The sequence below is a fragment of the Ursus maritimus genome, unplaced genomic scaffold (assembly GCF_017311325.1).
Source record: "Ursus maritimus isolate PB19 unplaced genomic scaffold, ASM1731132v1 scaffold_30, whole genome shotgun sequence".
Classification (NCBI taxonomy): Eukaryota; Metazoa; Chordata; class Mammalia; order Carnivora; family Ursidae; genus Ursus; species Ursus maritimus.
The window spans coordinates 19,017,792-19,036,659 of NW_024425564.1; the positions used below are offsets into that span (position 1 = coordinate 19,017,792).

General features: G+C 44.3%; 1 protein-coding gene and 1 non-coding gene across 2 annotated transcripts in view; both read left to right on the forward strand.

Moving 5' to 3' along the window:
• Nucleotides 1–15,990, forward strand: part of LOC103665148 (desmoplakin) — a 43,756-nt gene extending 27,766 nt beyond the window's left edge. The window contains exons 13-24 of the mRNA XM_040645031.1: nt 315–441; nt 1,459–1,660; nt 1,910–2,136; nt 3,029–3,195; nt 3,641–3,779; nt 4,309–4,502; nt 5,776–5,938; nt 6,405–6,488; nt 7,285–7,392; nt 7,908–8,006; nt 8,754–11,048; nt 12,047–15,990. Of these exons, the coding sequence (XP_040500965.1) occupies nt 315–441; nt 1,459–1,660; nt 1,910–2,136; nt 3,029–3,195; nt 3,641–3,779; nt 4,309–4,502; nt 5,776–5,938; nt 6,405–6,488; nt 7,285–7,392; nt 7,908–8,006; nt 8,754–11,048; nt 12,047–15,295 (7,054 nt within the window). The 3' untranslated portion in view covers nt 15,296–15,990. The remainder of the gene's footprint in view (nt 1–314; nt 442–1,458; nt 1,661–1,909; nt 2,137–3,028; nt 3,196–3,640; nt 3,780–4,308; nt 4,503–5,775; nt 5,939–6,404; nt 6,489–7,284; nt 7,393–7,907; nt 8,007–8,753; nt 11,049–12,046) is intronic.
• LOC121106128 lies at nt 6,540–6,646 on the forward strand. The gene has a single exon (XR_005838878.1). It is a non-coding gene; the product is annotated as a U6 spliceosomal RNA (small nuclear RNA).
• Nucleotides 15,991–18,868: the final 2,878 nt, after the last annotated feature.

Sequence of the window (18,868 nt, forward strand, 5' to 3'; positions counted from 1 at the left end):
CCGGTTTCCCCCTGTCACCCTGCATGGTGTTAGACCTCTGTCAATTAAAAAGTTGCTGACAAACAACACAAGAACAAAGAAACGTGTATTTTGACCCAAAGTGAATTATCTCTACTAATGTAGATCATTGAGAATGAACTTTTGGGGAGTAAATTAGTCCAGATCCATTGACATGTTGAGTGTTTAAACAGTATACATTTGCTGTTAGTTCTTGTTTTAGTTTTTTATGCAGGGTGTAAGCATGGCCAGATTTCTTGTTTGGGTCAGAATTTGAAAGCCGGGGCTCTGGCATGTTTTCCCCTTGTGCCTTCTAGGATCGAGCAATACTACGAGGCCATCTTGGCTCTGTGGAACCAACTGTACATCAACATGAAGAGCCTGGTGTCCTGGCACTACTGCATGATTGACATCGAGAAAATCAGGGCCATGACGATCGCCAAGGTACATCCTCAGGACCACTCAGGCTGCCTGCAGAGGTGCCACGCTGCTCCCTGTGGCACTTGGCTCTGCCAGGCAGACCTTCTAGCAGTGCAGCTGATGTTCTTGTATCTCATTGGAAGAGTTAGCTCAGCTTGCCTGAGTGGTTAGGGTCCATCCTACATGGAAGGGGAGGGAGTCACATGTGGCTGGCTCTGCTACAAACAGAAGTACGAATTAAAGTTGCCCGACAAGCCAGAAGTACCCGTGGAAAAGGCATGTGGTCCTGTAATACCCTGGATCTTATTCTCCTTTGATGTAATGGAAAACTAGTTCATAAATTATTAACTGGATATCACAGAAGTGAAAGGTGGGATAGAATTCTTAGAATAACACCCAAAACATTCATTTTCTAGATCAGTGGTTTTCGAGTTGTGGTCTGAAGAATCCCTGCTTAAGGGGGTCCTCTAGGGATGACAGGGCCAGCAGAAAGGAGAGAGGCACAGAATGGAGAAGTCTGGGCTCCCTCTTACTCCCCCTTTACTCTTTTCAGTCAGAGCAGCTTTGCTATGATCTGCTTTAGATTTGCGACTTTTGAGTAATATTTCCTTTGGTGAATAAAATTCGGTAAGAACAAAAATAGACAACCCATGGCTGTGGCTGTGAGGAGCAATCTTGGAATCCTCAAGGACCTTTTGTATCTTTTTTTTTTTTTTAATATTTATTTATTTGAGAGAGAGAGAGAGAGAGCACGAAAGGGGGAAGGGGCAGAGGGAGAGGGAGAATCTCAGGCAGACTCCGCGCTGAGCGTGGAGCCTGATGCAGGGCTTGATCTCACAACCTTGAGATCATGACTTGAGCCGAAACCAAGAGTCAGATGCTTAACTGACCGCAACACCCAGGCACCCCAAAGACCTTTTATATCTTAGTGGGCCTTTGACAAGTATTGCTTTAAGCCCCCTCTAGCATAGGGCATTTTCCGGCACTTTTCTTGGTCATGCTATGGGGACAATCAAACACTCCCGCCTTTTTTACTTCCAGCTGAAAACGATGCGGCAGGAAGATTACATGAAGACAATATCTGACCTTGAGCTGCACTACCAAGAGTTCATCAGAAACAGCCAGGGCTCGGAGATGTTCGGGGATGATGACAAGCGGAAGATGCAGTCTCAGTTCACCGATGCCCAGAAGCACTACCAGACCCTGGTCATACAGCTCCCTGGCCACCCCCAGCACCAGACAGGTTCGGAGCCTCTTTCTCTTTGCATCCACCACACACACCGCTGTGCTGTAACAGAAAGTAGTTTGCGTACAACGAGTTTCAGAATCACTTCATTAGGAAAATAACATATCAAAAGTCATCTATACACATATTTTCAGAATCAAATCAACGGAGGGAGCTACAGTTTGTGCAGCATGGATGTTTTTTGAGGCCGAGCACCCTTCTAGCTCGGAACTCTCTGATTTTTGCATTCCTAACATATTTTTACAGTAACCACAACTGAAATCACTCATCATAGTTCCTGCCAAGATCTCAACCATAATAAAGTGATTGAAACCAACAGAGAAAATGACAAGCAGGAAACTTGGATGCTGATGGAGCTCCAGAAGATTCGCAGGCAGATGGAGCACTGTGAGGGCAGAATGACCCTTAAAAACATGCTTCTAGCAGACCAAGGGTCCACGCACCACATCACAGTGAAAATAAATGAGCTAAAGGTAGGCTTCGAGTACCGTTTTGCCCCATTCCAGCTATATTCGTATTTATCTGCAAACTAATTTAAAAAACATGCTGGTTTAAATATTTATAGAGAAGAAGCATGAATTTTCAAGAAAACAGGCTTCTGGCAGGATTTCCTTTCTTCTTTCCCATGCTTCCAGATTTGTAGAAGTTTCCAGGCTGGGAATTAAGCCACCTTTGTGTTGGTTATGGGTGGCTGAATCAGGCTACAGTGTTTTCCCTTTGTGCGACCTAGTACTTTGTTCATTTTTAAAGTTTTCAGAAACATTAATTTGGTTGCTGCCTGAAACCACCTATGATATGGGCTAAACAGGTAGAATTATTATTTTTTTAATTTTATTTACTTATTTGACAGAGAGACAGCCAGCCAGAGAGGGAACACAAGCAGGGGGAGTGGGAAAGGAAGAAGCAGGCTCCCTACTGAGAAGGGAGCCTGATGTGGGGCTCGATCCCAGAACACCGGGATCACGCCCTGAGCCGAAGGCAGACGCTTAACGACTGCGCTACCCAGGCGCCCCAAATTATTTTTATTTATAGACAGGAGACTGACGCAGAGAGATTTGATGCGGGGGTGGCTGGTAAAAGCTCAAAGCCGTGGACAGAGCTGGGACTGCAACCCGGTGTTTTGACTCCGCACTCCGTTATCTTTTCTGCTCAGCCACGCCTGGGCACCACACTGGGAAGTGCAAGAGATATCTCCTAAGGGAGAGGGCCATGTTTACACAGTGCCGATAAGGCCTCCCCAAAGAAGGAAATGAAATGTCCACTGTGTCTCTTGAGTCTTTTCCATTTAGTGGACTTGTTCGGGACAAAAAATGATCATAAGAATCACACAGCTAAATCCAGCACTTTCCTTCTTTTTTTGAACAGAGTGTGCAGAATGATTCTCAAGCAATTGCTGAAGTTCTCAACCAGCTGAAAGACATGCTAGCTAACTTCAGAGGTTCAGAAAAATACTGCTATTTACAGAATGAGGTATTTGGACTGTTCCAGAAACTGGAAAATATCAATGGTGTTACCGATGGCTACTTAAACAGGTAAACGCGACTGACCTCGGTCACAGACGTTTTGCCCTTCTCAAGCTTCATCTTGTCAGACTTCATCCGCTTTCTATGCTTGGCTCACTGCGGCCTTGTCTTCCAGTTTCTCGATTCACTACAGGCTTACTTACTTTCTTCTGGGCTACTGAGAGAGGGTCCCGTAGCCTCGGCGTTAATTTCACCGTGGTGAAATCTAATGTATCTTATACCTACGGTATATCTGTAAGAGCCAGGACTTCGAAATCTTCAGTGAATGCAGAATTGCTGTCTGAGTCATGGTGCAGGGGTGGAGGGAGGGACGTTTTTGCTCCTGCAGCTTGTAAAATAGGCAACATGAATTTTTACCGGCTTTGACATTCTTTTGTTAATAGTGGCCAGAGCCAGACGTTCAGAGTCTAATTATGTCACCGGCAATGTTCTTGGCCCCCTTGGCTCTTTACAGCTTATGCACAGTGAGAGCTCTACTCCAGGCTATCCTGCAGACAGAAGACATGTTGAAGGTGTACGAAGCCAGACTCACTGAGGAGGAAACCGTGTGCCTGGATCTGGATAAAGTGGAAGCTTACCGCTGTGGACTGAAGGTAACCAGAGTTATATTCCATTATCACAGTGCCCCGGGTTATGGGAAATAATGCAAGGCTGCTCAGTCCCCAGTCCTGAGGCTTCACTAAGTTTTATGAGTCTTGAGGATTCCTGGATTTCATTGGCCACACAGGGTTGACGTCTGTCGTCATCTCTAGGACACTGTCTCCCAGAGTGTTCTAGCAGGAACTATGTGTAGAAGTAATTTGTGGTGAGATTAGTTTGGGGAATGCAGAATTAAACATAATTAAACTGGTTTCTTTACTACAGGACTTCTCTTCCTCTTCAAGAATGTTCATATGTGTTCTAATTATTCAGGAATGGAATAGAGTATGGTATTTAGCATTTCTCAAACAAATGAAATTCCCACACTGAATCTTTTATTAATGGGGTAGCATAAGGAACTAGATCATGGGCATAAATATTGGAAAATGCAATCAGTAAATATATCTTCCTGGATTGATTGTCACTTAAAAATACAAGTATTCCAAGAGATTAATTTGTACCCTTTTCTTTCTCCTGTGACAGAAAATCAAAAATGACTTGAACTTGAAGAAGTCCTTGTTGGCCACCATGAAGACAGAGCTGCAGAAAGCCCAGCAGATCCACTCCCAGACCTCACAGCAGTATCCACTGTATGACCTGGATCTGGGCAAGTTCAGTGACAAAGTCACACAGCTGACAGACCGCTGGCAAAAAATAGATAAACAGATAGACTACAGGTGTGCCAACCTCTTTCCCTGCTTTCTTCCCATTTGGTTGTTCCAAGATAATGTCACTTGAAGTAATCACTGTAAAAGTAGTGGTTTGGTTTGGTGTGTAAGTTAGGCACAAGGGCCACTCTGTTCATGGACTGCCTGGAGGCGGCTTTGTCGGAAATGGGAAGTAGGTACATCACAATAGACCAGCTTGAATCAACCCATACCAGGTGCTCTCCAACCTCTTAGGAAAAAAGTGGAAACCATCGATCAGGCTCTTTTGGGCTCTGTAAACTCTTGTTAGGACTGTTGGAAGGAGTAGATGCTTTGAGTGAGTGTTCTTCTGAAATTTAAGAAAATTACATCTTTTTAAAAGGATTTTATTTATTTATCTGTCAGAGAGAGAGCGCACAAGCAGGGGGACTAGGAGAGGAAGAAGCAGGCTCCCCACTGAGCAGGGAGCCTGATGCGGGACTCAATCCCAGGACCCTGGGACCATGACCTCAGCCAAAGGCAGATGCTTAACAGACTGAGCCACCCAGGTCTCCCAAGAAAATTACATCTTATACAAAAGAAATGCCTTCCTCCAAATGGGGTTTGAAAGTATCCTGAATTTTGATGTAGTTCCTTTTACTAATGGCTTTTTAAAAAACATCTTTATTGATTAAAAAAAGAACAGACATCTTTATTGATAACTAATTCACGTGTCATACAATTCACCCATTGGAAATGTACAGCCCAGTAGATTTTAGTGTATCAGAAAGGTGTAACCATCATCACAATTTACGTCTACAACATTTTCTTTACCTCCCCCCCCAAAAAAGGCCCATCCCCCATTAGCAGTTACTCCCCATTACCTCTCACCCTCTGGCGCCAAGCAACCACCTGTCTTCCCTTTGTCTCTGTAGATTTGCCTATTCCGACATTTTGTGTGATTGGAATCAGACAATGTGTGGTCTTCTGTGACTGTTTTTCCCACTCAAAATAATGTTTTCAGGGTTCCTCCGTGGTGTACCATGTATCAGTACTTCATTCCTTTTTGTGACTGAATAATATTCTATCGTATGGCTATCCCACATTTTATTTATTCCTTCATCCATTGATGATTTTTGGCTATCATGAAAGATGTCATTAGCAACATTCATGTGTAACTTTTTGTATGGATGTGTGTTTTTAGTTCTGAGCGTGGAGCAGGTGGAATTACTGGGAGATATCGTGTGATATGTGATAACTCTGTTAAATACTTTCAGGGACAATAGCATTGCTTTAATAATTTTATCATATCTGTTTTCTCCAGATTGTGGGACCTGGAGAAACAAATCAAGCAACTGAGGAATTACCGTGATAACTATCAGGCTTTCTGCAAGTGGCTCTATGATGCCAAACGCCGCCAGGATTCCTTAGAATCCATGAAGTTCAGTGACTCCAACACGGTCATGCGATTTTTGAATGAGCAGAAGGTACAAGTCAGTTTGTCATTCTCTTCGATAACACTGGGTGTGAGCTGTATTTTCCTATGGTTTTCATCGCAGTACCTAGGTTTGAAATGATATTTAATATTGGTTCATTTTGTGAATGCTTGCATAAGGCCCTAAGGAAAAAACAATTGAGATACTTACAAAGAAATCTATTAAGAACTAGAAATAGTGTAACATTGTAGTAAAATATCTTTATAAATTGGTGTGTTAGGATCAGAAAAGAGCACAGATTAGGAAGTTTCCTCTTAGAGAAAAAAAAAACTTGAAGATTGTGCTTCTCTTTTCTGGTTAGAAAACGTGCTCATCGCTCATGGTTTAACTGTGAGAATGTGATGTCACTGAATGTGGTAATAAACTGACGAAGAACAGTTGTTCAACAGTGATATAACATTTATGTAAAATTATTTATACACTCTGATGTTTATAAATATTTTATTTTTTTGTATAGAACTTGCACAATGAAATATGTGGCAAACGAGACAAATCAGAAGAAGTACAAAAAATTGCTGAACTTTGTGCAAATTCAATTAAGGTATGTTGGTTTCAAAAGAATGTTGGCACTTCATCAAGAATAATATTAACTGTGCTCGCTTCAGCAGCCCATGTACTGAAACTCGAATGATGCAGAGAACATGAGCATGGCTCTTGCACAAGGATGACATGCAAATTTGTGAAGTGTTCCATATTTTAAAAATCTATACTATTAATTGCATTATTTTCTGATTTACTTTAAAGAGTACACACCTCTTTTTTTAAATCTTAAAGATTTATTTTTTTTAGAGAGAGCACATGTGCATGCACATGCGTGAACAGGGGGACGAGCAGAGGGAGAGGGAGAGAGGGAATCCCAAGCAGACTCCAGGCTGAGCACAGAGCCTGATGTGGGGCTTGATCTCATGACCCTGAGATCATGACCCAAGCAAAAAGCAAGAGTCAGATGCTTAACTGAGCCACCCAGGTGTCCCAAAGACTATAAACTTCTTGAGAATAACAGTTACGGCTTTTATGTATTCTTTCCTGAACAGACCGTAAAAAGTTTGTCATCCATTAGCTTGAATTCACTGCACATTGGCAATATCTATGGCAATGGGCTGGTCTTCATTCTTTACGCTGGTAGTATGCGCAAAAATCTTCATTTAGTATATAAAGATGTCCTACATGGCTTAATAATGTAATATCGGCTACCTGGACACTATCAGTACATGATAGCCTTTGGGGTTGGTCATCAGAAATGCAGCTTGATGATTTGAAAGCATGGAATTGTAGTTGTCGGGGACTCTTTTAAGTCCGTTAGGTATGTTTATCTTAAACTTTTTTTTATTTGGCAGGATTATGAACTCCAGCTGGCATCGTACACCTCAGGCCTGGAAACTCTCCTGAACATACCTATCAAGAGAACCATGGTCCAGTCTCCCTCTGGGGTGATTCTGCAAGAGGTAGATATGTCATCACGTGTTCCTTAGTTGCCCCTCCTGCATCTTCCCTTTTTCCTATCCCCTTCCTGTCTTTCCTGCAGACCCAGAATTCACCCCTTGTTACAGGGTATCCACTCAAAACAGGTTTAATAGCAGGGTATGCTCCCTTAGTGTGGGTCCTCAATACATGATGCATTTTAGGAAATGGTCCATGGGAGTCTGAATCTAGTGTTTATATGCTAGAATCTTTGCAGAAACTGGCCTTAAGTTCTAGGTTTAATGAGGGAGGCTTTTAACAAGTGGAAAAATGTCTAGTAGATATTTAAAAGCTTCTTCCCAAAGATGTCAGAGAGCATCACCTGTCGGATGGCTTACGAGAAACACCTAGAGTCATGAGGTTAGAATACAATGTTATCAGCCCTTTGCTTTGTTGTACTTCTAGATTTTGAAATTAGCACACATGAATGAAGGGAGTTCGCTCTTTAAATGATCATTTCAATTTTAAATTATAATTTCTTTTACTCCTTTTTTGCAAGGCTGCAGATATGCACGCTCGGTATATAGAACTACTTACAAGGTCTGGAGACTACTATAGATTCTTAAGTGAGATGCTGAAGAGTTTGGAAGATCTGAAGGTAATTTACTTACTTTGTTCCCTTGGAGGATCAGAAAAGAAAATGGAATGGAACCTTATTATTATTGCCTCATTATAACCTGGATTTGGGCATACTCACTGGTATACATTCACTGGTATATAGTTTGTTCATAAGTCAGGTGTTAGTTCTGTGATCGAGGACACTGCTCTGAATAGAGTTAGGTAATATTTACAAAATTCTAGCTACTTCACCTTATGAAAAAAACAATAATTTCCTTTACTGTTTGGTCAAGGAATTTGCGTTGTGTGCGTGTTAAATTAAGGGAGAGACCATCCTGGACTGGCTGGAGTTGGATTTTTTATGTTGAATGATTGTTTCCTTTACTCCTCATTTCTAATACACACATTGAGTTTATATGGAAACTTTATACCTTGAAATAAAGGAAGCATAATTTGTGAAATCTCAAGCTTTTGATCTTGGAAGAGATTGTCTCATTTACAGGTAAGGCAGGGGAAACTCAAAGGTGTATCATTTGCTAAGATCATACAGATGGTTGACGGAAGAATTATGACGAGAATACAGATTTCGTGAATTCTTGTCTAGCAGCTTTCGCCTTGTATCGCTCTATAGTTGTGCTTCTGTGTGTGTGTGGTGTGTGCGTGCACATATGTAAACGTATAAAGAGAAATGAGACCACATGATGGGCTGGGAGGGGAGACGTGCTGTTTCTGTCTCACAACGTGAGGTGTTTTGCTTTCAACCTCATTTCTGCTTTCACTTCCCCAGCTGAAAAATACCAAGATTGAAGTTTTGGAAGAGGAGCTCAGACTGGCCCGGGATGCCAACTCTGAAAACTGCAATAAGAACAAATTCCTGGATCAGAACCTGCAGAAATACCAGGCGGAATGTTCCCAGTTCAAAGCCAAGCTCGTGAGCCTGGAGGAGCTGAAGAGGCAAGCGGAGCTGGATGGAAAGTCAGCGAAACAAAACCTGGACAAATGCTACGGCCAAATCAAAGAACTCAACGAGAAGATCACCCGGCTGACTTACGAGATCGAAGATGAGAAGCGGAGGAGGAAGGCTGTGGAAGACAGGTTTGACCAACAGAAGAGTGACTATGACCAGCTGCAGAAGGCCAGGCAGTGTGAGAAGGAGAGCCTCGGCTGGCAGAAAATGGAGTCTGACAAAGCCATCAAGGAGAAGGAGTACGAGATAGAAAGGTTGAGGGTTCTTCTGCAGGAGGAGGGCGCCCGGAAGAGAGAATATGAAAATGAGCTGGCAAAGGTAAGAAACCACTATAATGAGGAGATGAGTAATTTAAGGAACAAGTATGAAACAGAGATTAACATTACGAAGACCACCATCAAGGAGATATCCATGCAGAAGGAGGATGATTCCAAGAATCTGAGAAACCAGCTTGACCGACTCTCGAGGGAAAACCGCGACCTGAAGGACGAAATCGTCAGGCTCAATGACAGCATCCTGCAGACCACGGAGCAGCGGAGGCGGGCGGAGGAAGACGCCCTCCAGCAGAAAGCCTGTGGCTCGGAGATGCTGCAGAAGAAGCAGCACCTGGAGATCGAGCTGAAGCAGCTCATCCAGCAGCGCTCCGAGGACAACGCGAGGCACAAGCAGTCCCTGGACGAGGCCGCCAAGACCATTCAGGACAAAAACAAGGAGATCGAGAGACTCAAAGCTGAGTTCCAGGAGGAGGCCAAGCGCCGCTGGGAGTATGAGAATGAGCTGGCTAAGGTAAGAAACAGTTACGACGAGGAGATCATTAGCTTGAAGAACCAGTTCGAGACGGAGATCAACATCACCAAGACGACCATCCACCAGCTCACCCTGCAGAAGGAAGAGGACACCAGCGGCTACCGAGCCCAGATCGACGGCCTCACCAGAGAGAACCGGAGCCTGTCGGAGGAGGTGAAGCGGCTGAAGAGCACGTTGGCCCAGACCACGGAGACTCTCCGGCGGGTGGAAGAAACGGCCCAGCAGCAGAAGGCCGCGGGCACCGAGGCATCGCAGAGGAAGCAGCAGCTGGAGATCGAGCTGAGGCAGGTCACGCAGATGCGGACAGAGGAGAGCGTGCGGTACAAGCAGTCGCTCGATGACGCCGCCAAGACGATCCAGGAGAAAAACAAGGAGATCGAAAGATTAAAACAACTGATAGACACAGAAACGAGCGCGCGGAAATGCCTGGAAGAGGAGAACGCAAAGTTGCAAAGGGCCCAGTACGAGCTGCAGAAAGCGCACAGCAGCGCGACCGAGACGATCGGCAAGCTGAAGGTTCAGGAGCAGGAGCTCACGCGCCTGAGGCTCGACTACGACAGGGTGTCGCAGGAGAGGACCGTGAAGGACCAGGACATCGCGCGCTTCCAGAGCTCCCTGAAGGACCTGCAGCTGCAGAAGCAGAAGGTGGAGGAGGAGCTGGCCCGGCTGCGGAGGACCGCCTCGGAAGACTCGGCGAAAAGGAAGAAGCTGGAGGAGGAGCTGGAAGGCATGAGGAGGTCTCTGAAGGAGCAGGCGATAAAAATCACCAGCCTGACGCAGCAGCTGGAGCAGGCGTCCATCGTGAAGAAACGCAGCGAGGACGACCTCCGGCAGCAGAGGGACGTGCTGGACGGCCACCTGAGGGACAAGCAGAGGACGCAGGAGGAGCTCAGGAGGCTCTCCTCCGAGGTCGAGGCGCTGAGGCGGCAGCTGCTCCAGGAGCAGGAAAACCTCAAGCAGGCTCACCTGAGGAACGAGCATTTCCAGAAGGCGATAGAGGACAAGAGCCGGAGCTTGAACGAAAGCAAAATCGAAATCGAGAGGCTGCAGTCTCTCACAGAGAACCTGACCAAGGAGCACCTGATGCTGGAGGAAGAGCTTCGCAACCTGCGGCTGGAGTACGACGAGCTCCGGAGGAGCCGGAGCGAAGCGGACAGTGATAAAAACACGACCATCGCCGAACTCAGGAGCCAGCTGCAGATCAGCAACAGCCGGACCCTGGAACTGCAGGGGCTGATTAATGATTTGCAGAGAGAGAGGGAAAATTTGAGACAGGAAATTGAGAAATTCCAAAAGCAGGCTTTAGAGGTATTCACAAATATTTGATCGCAGCTTCACTGTCCTTTAAAGCATTCCCTCCACTTTCATCTCATCTCGTCTGTGCTCCTGCCCCTGGCATTGGAAGCTCACAGTCAGTCTCCTTTTTCTGTGCATTGCTGTACTGCTATCTGTCGTAACCCAGGCCACTGCTTTCAAGTAATTTCAGTGCTGTTTGCCCTTCTGTTCTCTCCCCGCAGTGATGCCAGTCTGTGCGGAACCTCTGTCTGGCCACGCTTTTCTAACATTAGCACGGGTACAACAGCTCAGAGCTTGTCTTCCGAATGTTCCGCTCTATTTTCTGGAAGATAGCTCTCACTCAGTGAGCTCCGACCTGCATTTTTCACGAAAATTTTTCTAAATAAAAGCCATGTTAAAGGGGTTTTCTATGCAATTTTAAAATCACTTTTTTTTTCTTGCTTACGTGATTTTTCTGCATGCATTATTCTATTCTTTTTTGATTGTGACGCTAATATGTTTCTTTTTGTTTGCCTTTTCTTCTTTTAACCCCTAATTTAAAAATACCTTCTTTAAGTTCTAATACATTTGACTTCTAGAGACAATATTTGTGTGGGGCTGGGTGCGGGGTGCGTATATGTCCATAGATTTGTTTTGCTTTATTAAACATGTTAGTATAGATGTAACAGGTGGGATGTAGGTGTAGCAGGTGTGATACCCGGGAACAAACTGCCCATAGTTTTCAAACCATAATTTCTGTTAAGTACAAGAGAGGTCTACAACTTCTCCTAATTCCTTCTAAAAAAGTAGTATGAAGCCATTTATCAAAGTGGCAACATATATCTATGGATTTTTTTCCATGAATTTATAAGATAAAATAGCAGTATATCCAGGGAACACAAAGGAAGGGCAAATAAGTAAATAAGGGTTTTTTTTTTTGTTTTAAATGTAGGAAAAAAGATTGAATTATGATCGCCATATGATACGATCAAAACATTATTTCTTCCCATTTCTTTCTTTTTAAATTCCAGGCATCTAACAGGATTCAGGAATCAAAGAACCAGTGCACTCAGGTGGTGCAGGAAAGAGAGAGCCTTCTGGTGAAGATCAAAGTTCTGGAGCAGGACAAGAGCAGGCTGCAGAGGCTGGAGGATGAGCTCACTCGCCTGAAAACAACTCTAGAGGCAGAAAGCAGACTGAAACAACGCCTGGAGTGTGAGAAACAGCAAATCCAGAATGACCTCAATCAGTGGAAAACTCAGTATTCCCGCAAGGAAGAGACCATTAGGAAGATCGAGTCAGAAAGAGAAAAGAGTGAGAGGGAGAAGAACAGCTTCAGGAGCGAAATCGAGAGACTGCAGGCAGAGATCAAGAGGATCGAGGAGCGGTACAGGCGCAAGTTGGAGGACTCCACCAGGGAGACACAGTCGCAGCTGGAAACAGAGCGCTCCCGCCTTCAGAGGGAAATCGACAAGCTCAAGCAGCGCCCCTACGGGTCCCATCGGGAGACCCAGACTGAGTACGAGTGGACCGTTGACTCCTCCAAGCTGGTGTTCGATGGACTGAGGAAGAAGGTGACGGCCATGCAGCTCTACGAATGCCAGCTGATTGACAAAACGACCTTGGACAAACTGTTGAAGGGGAAAAAGTCAGTGGAAGAAGTTGCCTCCGAAATCCAGCCTTTCCTTCGGGGGGCAGGAGCTATCGCTGGAGCATCTGCTTCCCCTAAGGAAAAGTACTCTCTGGTGGAGGCCAAGAGAAAGAAACTCATCACCCCAGAATCCACAGTCATGCTCCTGGAGGCCCAGGCAGCTACAGGCGGTATAATTGACCCCCACAGGAATGAGAAGCTGACTGTCGACAATGCAATCGCTCGGGACCTCATCGACTTTGATGACCGTCAACAGATATACACAGCAGAGAAAGCTGTCACTGGCTTTGACGATCCGTTTTCAGGCAAGACGGTCTCTGTTTCGGAAGCCATCAAGAAAAATCTGATCGACAGAGAAACCGGAATGCGCCTGCTGGAAGCCCAGATTGCTTCAGGGGGTGTGGTGGACCCCGTAAATAGTGTCTTTTTGCCCAAAGATGTAGCGTTGGCCCGTGGGCTAATTGACAGAGATTTGTATCGGTCCCTGAATGATCCCCGAGATAGTCAGAAAAACTTTGTGGATCCAGTCACCAAAAAGAAAGTCAGTTACATGCAGCTGAGGGAACGGTGCAGAATCGAACCACACACCGGCCTGCTCTTGCTGTCAGTGCAGAAGAGAAGTATGTCCTTCCAAGGAATCAGACAACAGGTGACCGTCTCTGAGCTGGTAGATTCCGGTATTTTGAGACCATCCACTGTAAATGAACTGGAATCAGGTCAGATTTCTTATGACGAGGTTGGTGAGAGAATTAAAGACTTCCTTCAGGGTTCAAGTTGCATAGCAGGCATATACAATGAGACCACGAAACAGAAGCTTGGCATTTATGAGGCCATGAAAATTGGCTTGGTCCGACCTGGTACTGCTCTGGAGTTGCTGGAAGCCCAAGCAGCCACTGGCTTCATAGTGGATCCTGTTAGCAACTTGAGGTTACCAGTGGAGGAAGCCTACAAAAGAGGCCTGGTGGGTATTGAGTTCAAAGAGAAGCTCCTGTCTGCAGAACGAGCTGTCACTGGGTATAACGATCCCGAAACAGGAAACATCATCTCTTTGTTCCAAGCCATGAACAAGGAACTCATTGAAAAGGGCCATGGCATTCGTTTATTGGAAGCACAGATCGCGACGGGCGGGATCATCGACCCGAAGGAGAGCCATCGTTTGCCAGTTGACATGGCTTACAAGAGGGGCTACTTTAATGAGGAGCTCAGTGAGATTCTCTCAGATCCAAGTGACGATACAAAAGGATTTTTTGACCCCAACACTGAAGAAAATCTTACCTATCTGCAGCTAAAAGAAAGATGTATCAAGGATGAGGAGACAGGGCTCTGTCTCCTGCCCCTGAAAGAAAAGAAGAAAGAGGTGCAAACATCACAAAAGAATACTCTCAGAAAGCGTAGAGTGGTCATCGTTGACCCAGAAACCAACAAGGAGATGTCTGTTCAGGAGGCCTACAAGAAGGGCCTGATAGATTATGAAACCTTCAAAGAACTGTGTGAGCAGGAGTGTGAGTGGGAAGAAATAACCATCACTGGGTCTGACGGCTCCACCAGGGTGGTCCTGGTAGATAGGAAGACAGGTAGTCAGTATGATATTCAAGACGCTGTTGACAAGGGCCTCATTGACAGAAAGTTCTTTGATCAGTACCGATCCGGCAGCCTCAGCCTCACTCAGTTTGCTGATATGATCTCCTTGAAAAATGGTGTCGGCAGCAGCAGTGGCATAGGTGGTGGTATCAGTGATGATGTTTTTAGCAACTCCCGACATGAGACAGTAAGTAAGATTTCTACCATCTCCAGTGTCAGGAACATAACCATCAGGAGTAGCTCTCTGTCTGACCCCCTGGAAGAATCGAGCCCCATTGCAGCCATCTTTGACACAGAAAACTTAGAGAAGATCTCCATTACGGAAGGAATAGAGCGGGGCATTGTCGATAGCATCACTGGTCAGAGGCTTCTGGAGGCTCAGGCTTGCACAGGCGGCATCATCCACCCAACCAGTGGTCAGAAGCTGTCACTTCAGGATGCAGTCTCCCAGGGCCTGATTGACCAAGATATGGCCACCAGGCTGAAGCCTGCTCAGAAAGCCTTCATTGGTTTTGAAGGTGTGAAGGGAAAGAAGAAGATGTCAGCAGCAGAGGCAGTAAAAGAAAAGTGGCTCCCCTACGAGGCTGGTCAGCGCTTCCTGGAGTTCCAGTACCTCACTGGAGGCCTTGTTGACCCGGAAGTGCATGGGAGGATAAGCACAGAGGAAGCCATCAGGAAGGGGTTCATCGATGGCAGAGCAGCTCAGAGGCTGCAAGACACCAGCAGCTATGCCAAAATCCTGACCTGCCCCAAAACCAAATTAAAAATATCCTATAAGGATGCCATGAATCGCTCCATGGTGGAAGATATCACCGGGCTTCGCCTTCTGGAGGCTGCGTCTGTTTCATCTAAGGGCTTGCCTAGCCCTTACAACATGTCTTCTGCCCCAGGCTCCCGCTCTGGATCCCGCTCCGGCTCTCGCTCTGGATCCCGCTCCGGCTCTCGCTCTGGTTCCCGCAGTGGGTCCCGGAGAGGAAGCTTCGATGCCACCGGGAATTCTTCCTACTCTTACTCCTACTCCTTTAGCAGTAGCTCTATTGGGCACTAGTAGCCAGTTAGTCACTATTTCCTTGGCTTCATTTATGTGAATTTTCACTTTACTAAATACTTTACTAAAAGGAAACCTAGTGCTTGCAGTAGAGTGATAGAGATTTCTATGATTAAGAAGACATAACCTTGGTTGAAATCAAATAGTAAAGGCTGTTCTGGCTTTTTATCTCCTTAGCTCACCGGAAGTATATACTAGAGCGGATGTAGTGTGTATGAGGTGGTAATCAGTTGTAAGGATAGCACAAATTGAATCTAGAGTTGGTTCCTTCTGTGTTTAGATTTCTGATTGATTCTTGTACTTCTTTTAGCCAATAATACAGATTTCTGTTCTTGGAGATGAAATTAGGCTGATCATGGATATTTTAGTCATCATTCTGTTTCTCATCTAAATACTTCCATTTTCTGTATTAGGATAAAATATCCCTCCCATCCTCCCTAGAATACTCCACCCCAAACCCAAACATTTTGGAATGAGTCTCCTTTAGTTTTAGATTGTGGATTGTGTAACCTATATACTCTTAAATGCACCTGTTTGGTTTGGCATTAATTTGACTATATGTGCGTGATAGCAGCAATCTTTGCTTCTCTTTGGTCAAAGTTTTTCTGTTTATTTTGCTTGTCATTTACTATGTACTTTAAAAAGGTGTCTTTATGAAGTTTGCTATTCTGGCAATAAACTTTAAGACTTTTGAAGTTTTTGCGTTTTGATTTCATACACTATATACAAGGCATTTATCAGCATCTTTCTGTTAATTGTAAAATATGTCTAAAACCTTCTGTTTACTAAGTACCTATTAAGAAAGACCATTAAAAAAACTAGTTTAGTTCTGAAGTCTTGCTAGAAGTTGGTCTTCTGTAGTTTCTTCAACATTTCTCAAGTACTTGTGTGCCAGGCAGAGTCCTTGGAAAGCAGCCTGTGTAAAGAGGCGAGGCCACAGGTCAATACCCAGTTCTTGTTTATTCTGGACAGTAAGTTCTGAGTAGCATGGGCAAAAGTCACCATAATACCCTTAAAAAAATGAAGTGGCTCAGATTCCATTTGGGTATTCTCCAAATACATGGAGGTTTCGTTTTGTCCTCTTAGAGGAAAGAATTGTCTTCGAATCTATAAAAATGAGTCCTGAAGAGTTCTTCCTTTGCTCTCTGTTGAAGGACAATGAGATATAAGCCTATTCTTTGTATCAGAGAGAAACTTCTGAAATTCAGACATTTGTCATTAAATCAACATGACCTTATCGAATACCTGTTATGTCTAGTATTACTCTAGGTACTATGAGGATTCAATAGAATTTACAAGCCCCCTAACTTCAAGACATTTGTAGTCTGGGGACAGGAGACACATAGAAAGCAATCAGAAGGACAACTTTCGTATATCAGCAGTATGTAGTAATGTACTCAAACGTCTTATTGTATAGATTAGAAAATAGGAAAACAAATGAGGTGCTAATTGTGAAGAACAGAAAAGAACATATGTAAAATAATGCTTAAGTTATTGGGGGCTTTTGGGACTTCGGGTGAAAACAGCATTCATTTCCTCCTTGTCTTACCTCCTTTTCTTCTCCTTGCGCCCTTCCCAAGCTGGAGGACTTGTAATTAACTTCATTCACCAAGTATTGAGTTCTGTGTGCTACACATTGTGCCAGAAGCTATGAATCCCACGATAGAAACACATGTACAAAAATAGCCCTTGTAATATAAAAAGGAAGAGAAAAATATGGGGTAAATGCTGTGTTGGGCAAAATGAAGGAAGACCTTTATGCTAGAGCTAGGAGACTGTATCAGTCAGCTTGGGCGGCCATAAAAACATGCCACAGGCTATGTGACTTCAATTCATTTTCTCATAGTTGCGGAGGCTAGAAGTCCAAGGTAGAGGTGTTCTCAGGTTGGTGGCTGGTGAAAGCTCTCTTTCTGGATGGTGGGCAGTGAGGGGTAGGGAAGGAGCTCTGGTATGTCTTTCTTGTCTTAGAAGGACTTTAGTTTTATCACATTAGAGCCCCATCTTTATGACCTCATTTAACTTTAATTACCTCCTTTATAGTCCCAGTCTCTAAATACAGTCACACTGGGGGTTAGGGCTCCAATATATGAATTGGGGGTGGGGTGGGGATGACACACAATTCAGCCTATAATCGGGGCCCAATCTAGAATGGGTCAGAAGTTCTCTCTAGAAAAATGGTGACTAAACAGATTAATAAGGAGCACCTGGGTGGCTCAGTTGGTTAAGCTTCAGCCTTTGGCTCGGGTCATGATCCCGGAGTTCTGGGATCAAGCCCCACATTGAGCTCCCTATTCAGTAGGGAGCCTGCTTCTCCTTCTCCCACTCCCCCTGCTTGTGCTCTCTCTATGTCAAATAAATAAATAAAATCTTAAAAAAATAAATAAATAGATTAATAAGCATCAATGTAAAGCAGTTCTTCAGTTTGAAAGAGTATACCTCCAGGCTGTTGCCAAAGTTGTCATTAAGCTTTGAGGTGAGATAGGCTTTGTGCTGGAGAGAGGACATCCTTGACCTTGGCTAATTTTGATTTGGTTGACCTACAGTGTGCCTCCACAGAAAAAGCTATATATATATATATATATTTCAATGAAAGTCATCATTTCACATCCAAAAAGTCTCACGTTTTCTAGAGTGCTGCTGGGCTAACCATGTAAATGCAGATAAAAAGTAGGGATGTTGTGGGCAGAGTACGACTAAACTGGTACTCATCCCTTACCCCACATCTGCTTGCAGCTATTGGACTATTTCTGTATTTTGGGGTATTATCTTTTGGCCTATTTATACTCATCACTTTGTGTGTGTGTGTGTGTGTGTGTGTGTGTGTGTGAGAGAGAGAGAGAGAGAGAGAGAGAGAGAGAATTGCACTAGCTGCCTATGGAAATAGCTGTTCACAAAAATTCCCTCCATGATTTCTTCATCTGATACAAACAGGTACAAAAGGAAGCAAAGATTTGGCATCAGGCTTGAAAAAAGGAAAAATAAATAATATAAGAAGGATTGGGTTCTGGGAGTTAAAACCCCTTGGAGAAATTAAAAGGGCTGATTCCAGGTCTTGGATAGGAAATGTACAAAGTAAGCTTGGGTTAATCAAACCAAGGAAAAGGAAATACTCAAAGACTGATGGGACATGTCAAAGAGACACAAAGTGGTTTAAGTGGCTTCCACAGGTCAAATTTGGGACAATTTGAGCTTCAGCAAGAATTATGATGGTAATGGAGTATGTAATAACGAATTTATTTTTTTAAGACTTTATTTATTTTAGAGAGAGAGAGAGCATGAACAGGGAGGAGGGGCAAAGGGAGAGGGAGAAATAAACTTCCCACTGAGCAGGGAGCCAGGTGCAGGATCCTGCGATCATGACCTGAGGCAAAGACAGACACTTAACCGACTGAGTCACCCAGGGACCCTGTAATAGTTCATTTAAAAACCTTATATCAATAATAATTTTTAAAATCCCTTGATTCCATAGTGAACAACAAAATGAAGGTATGGTACAAATGCCAATTAACAAATATAGAAGCCATGACAGTATTAGAGAATCATCATTTGTAACTCCTACATGATGACAGATTT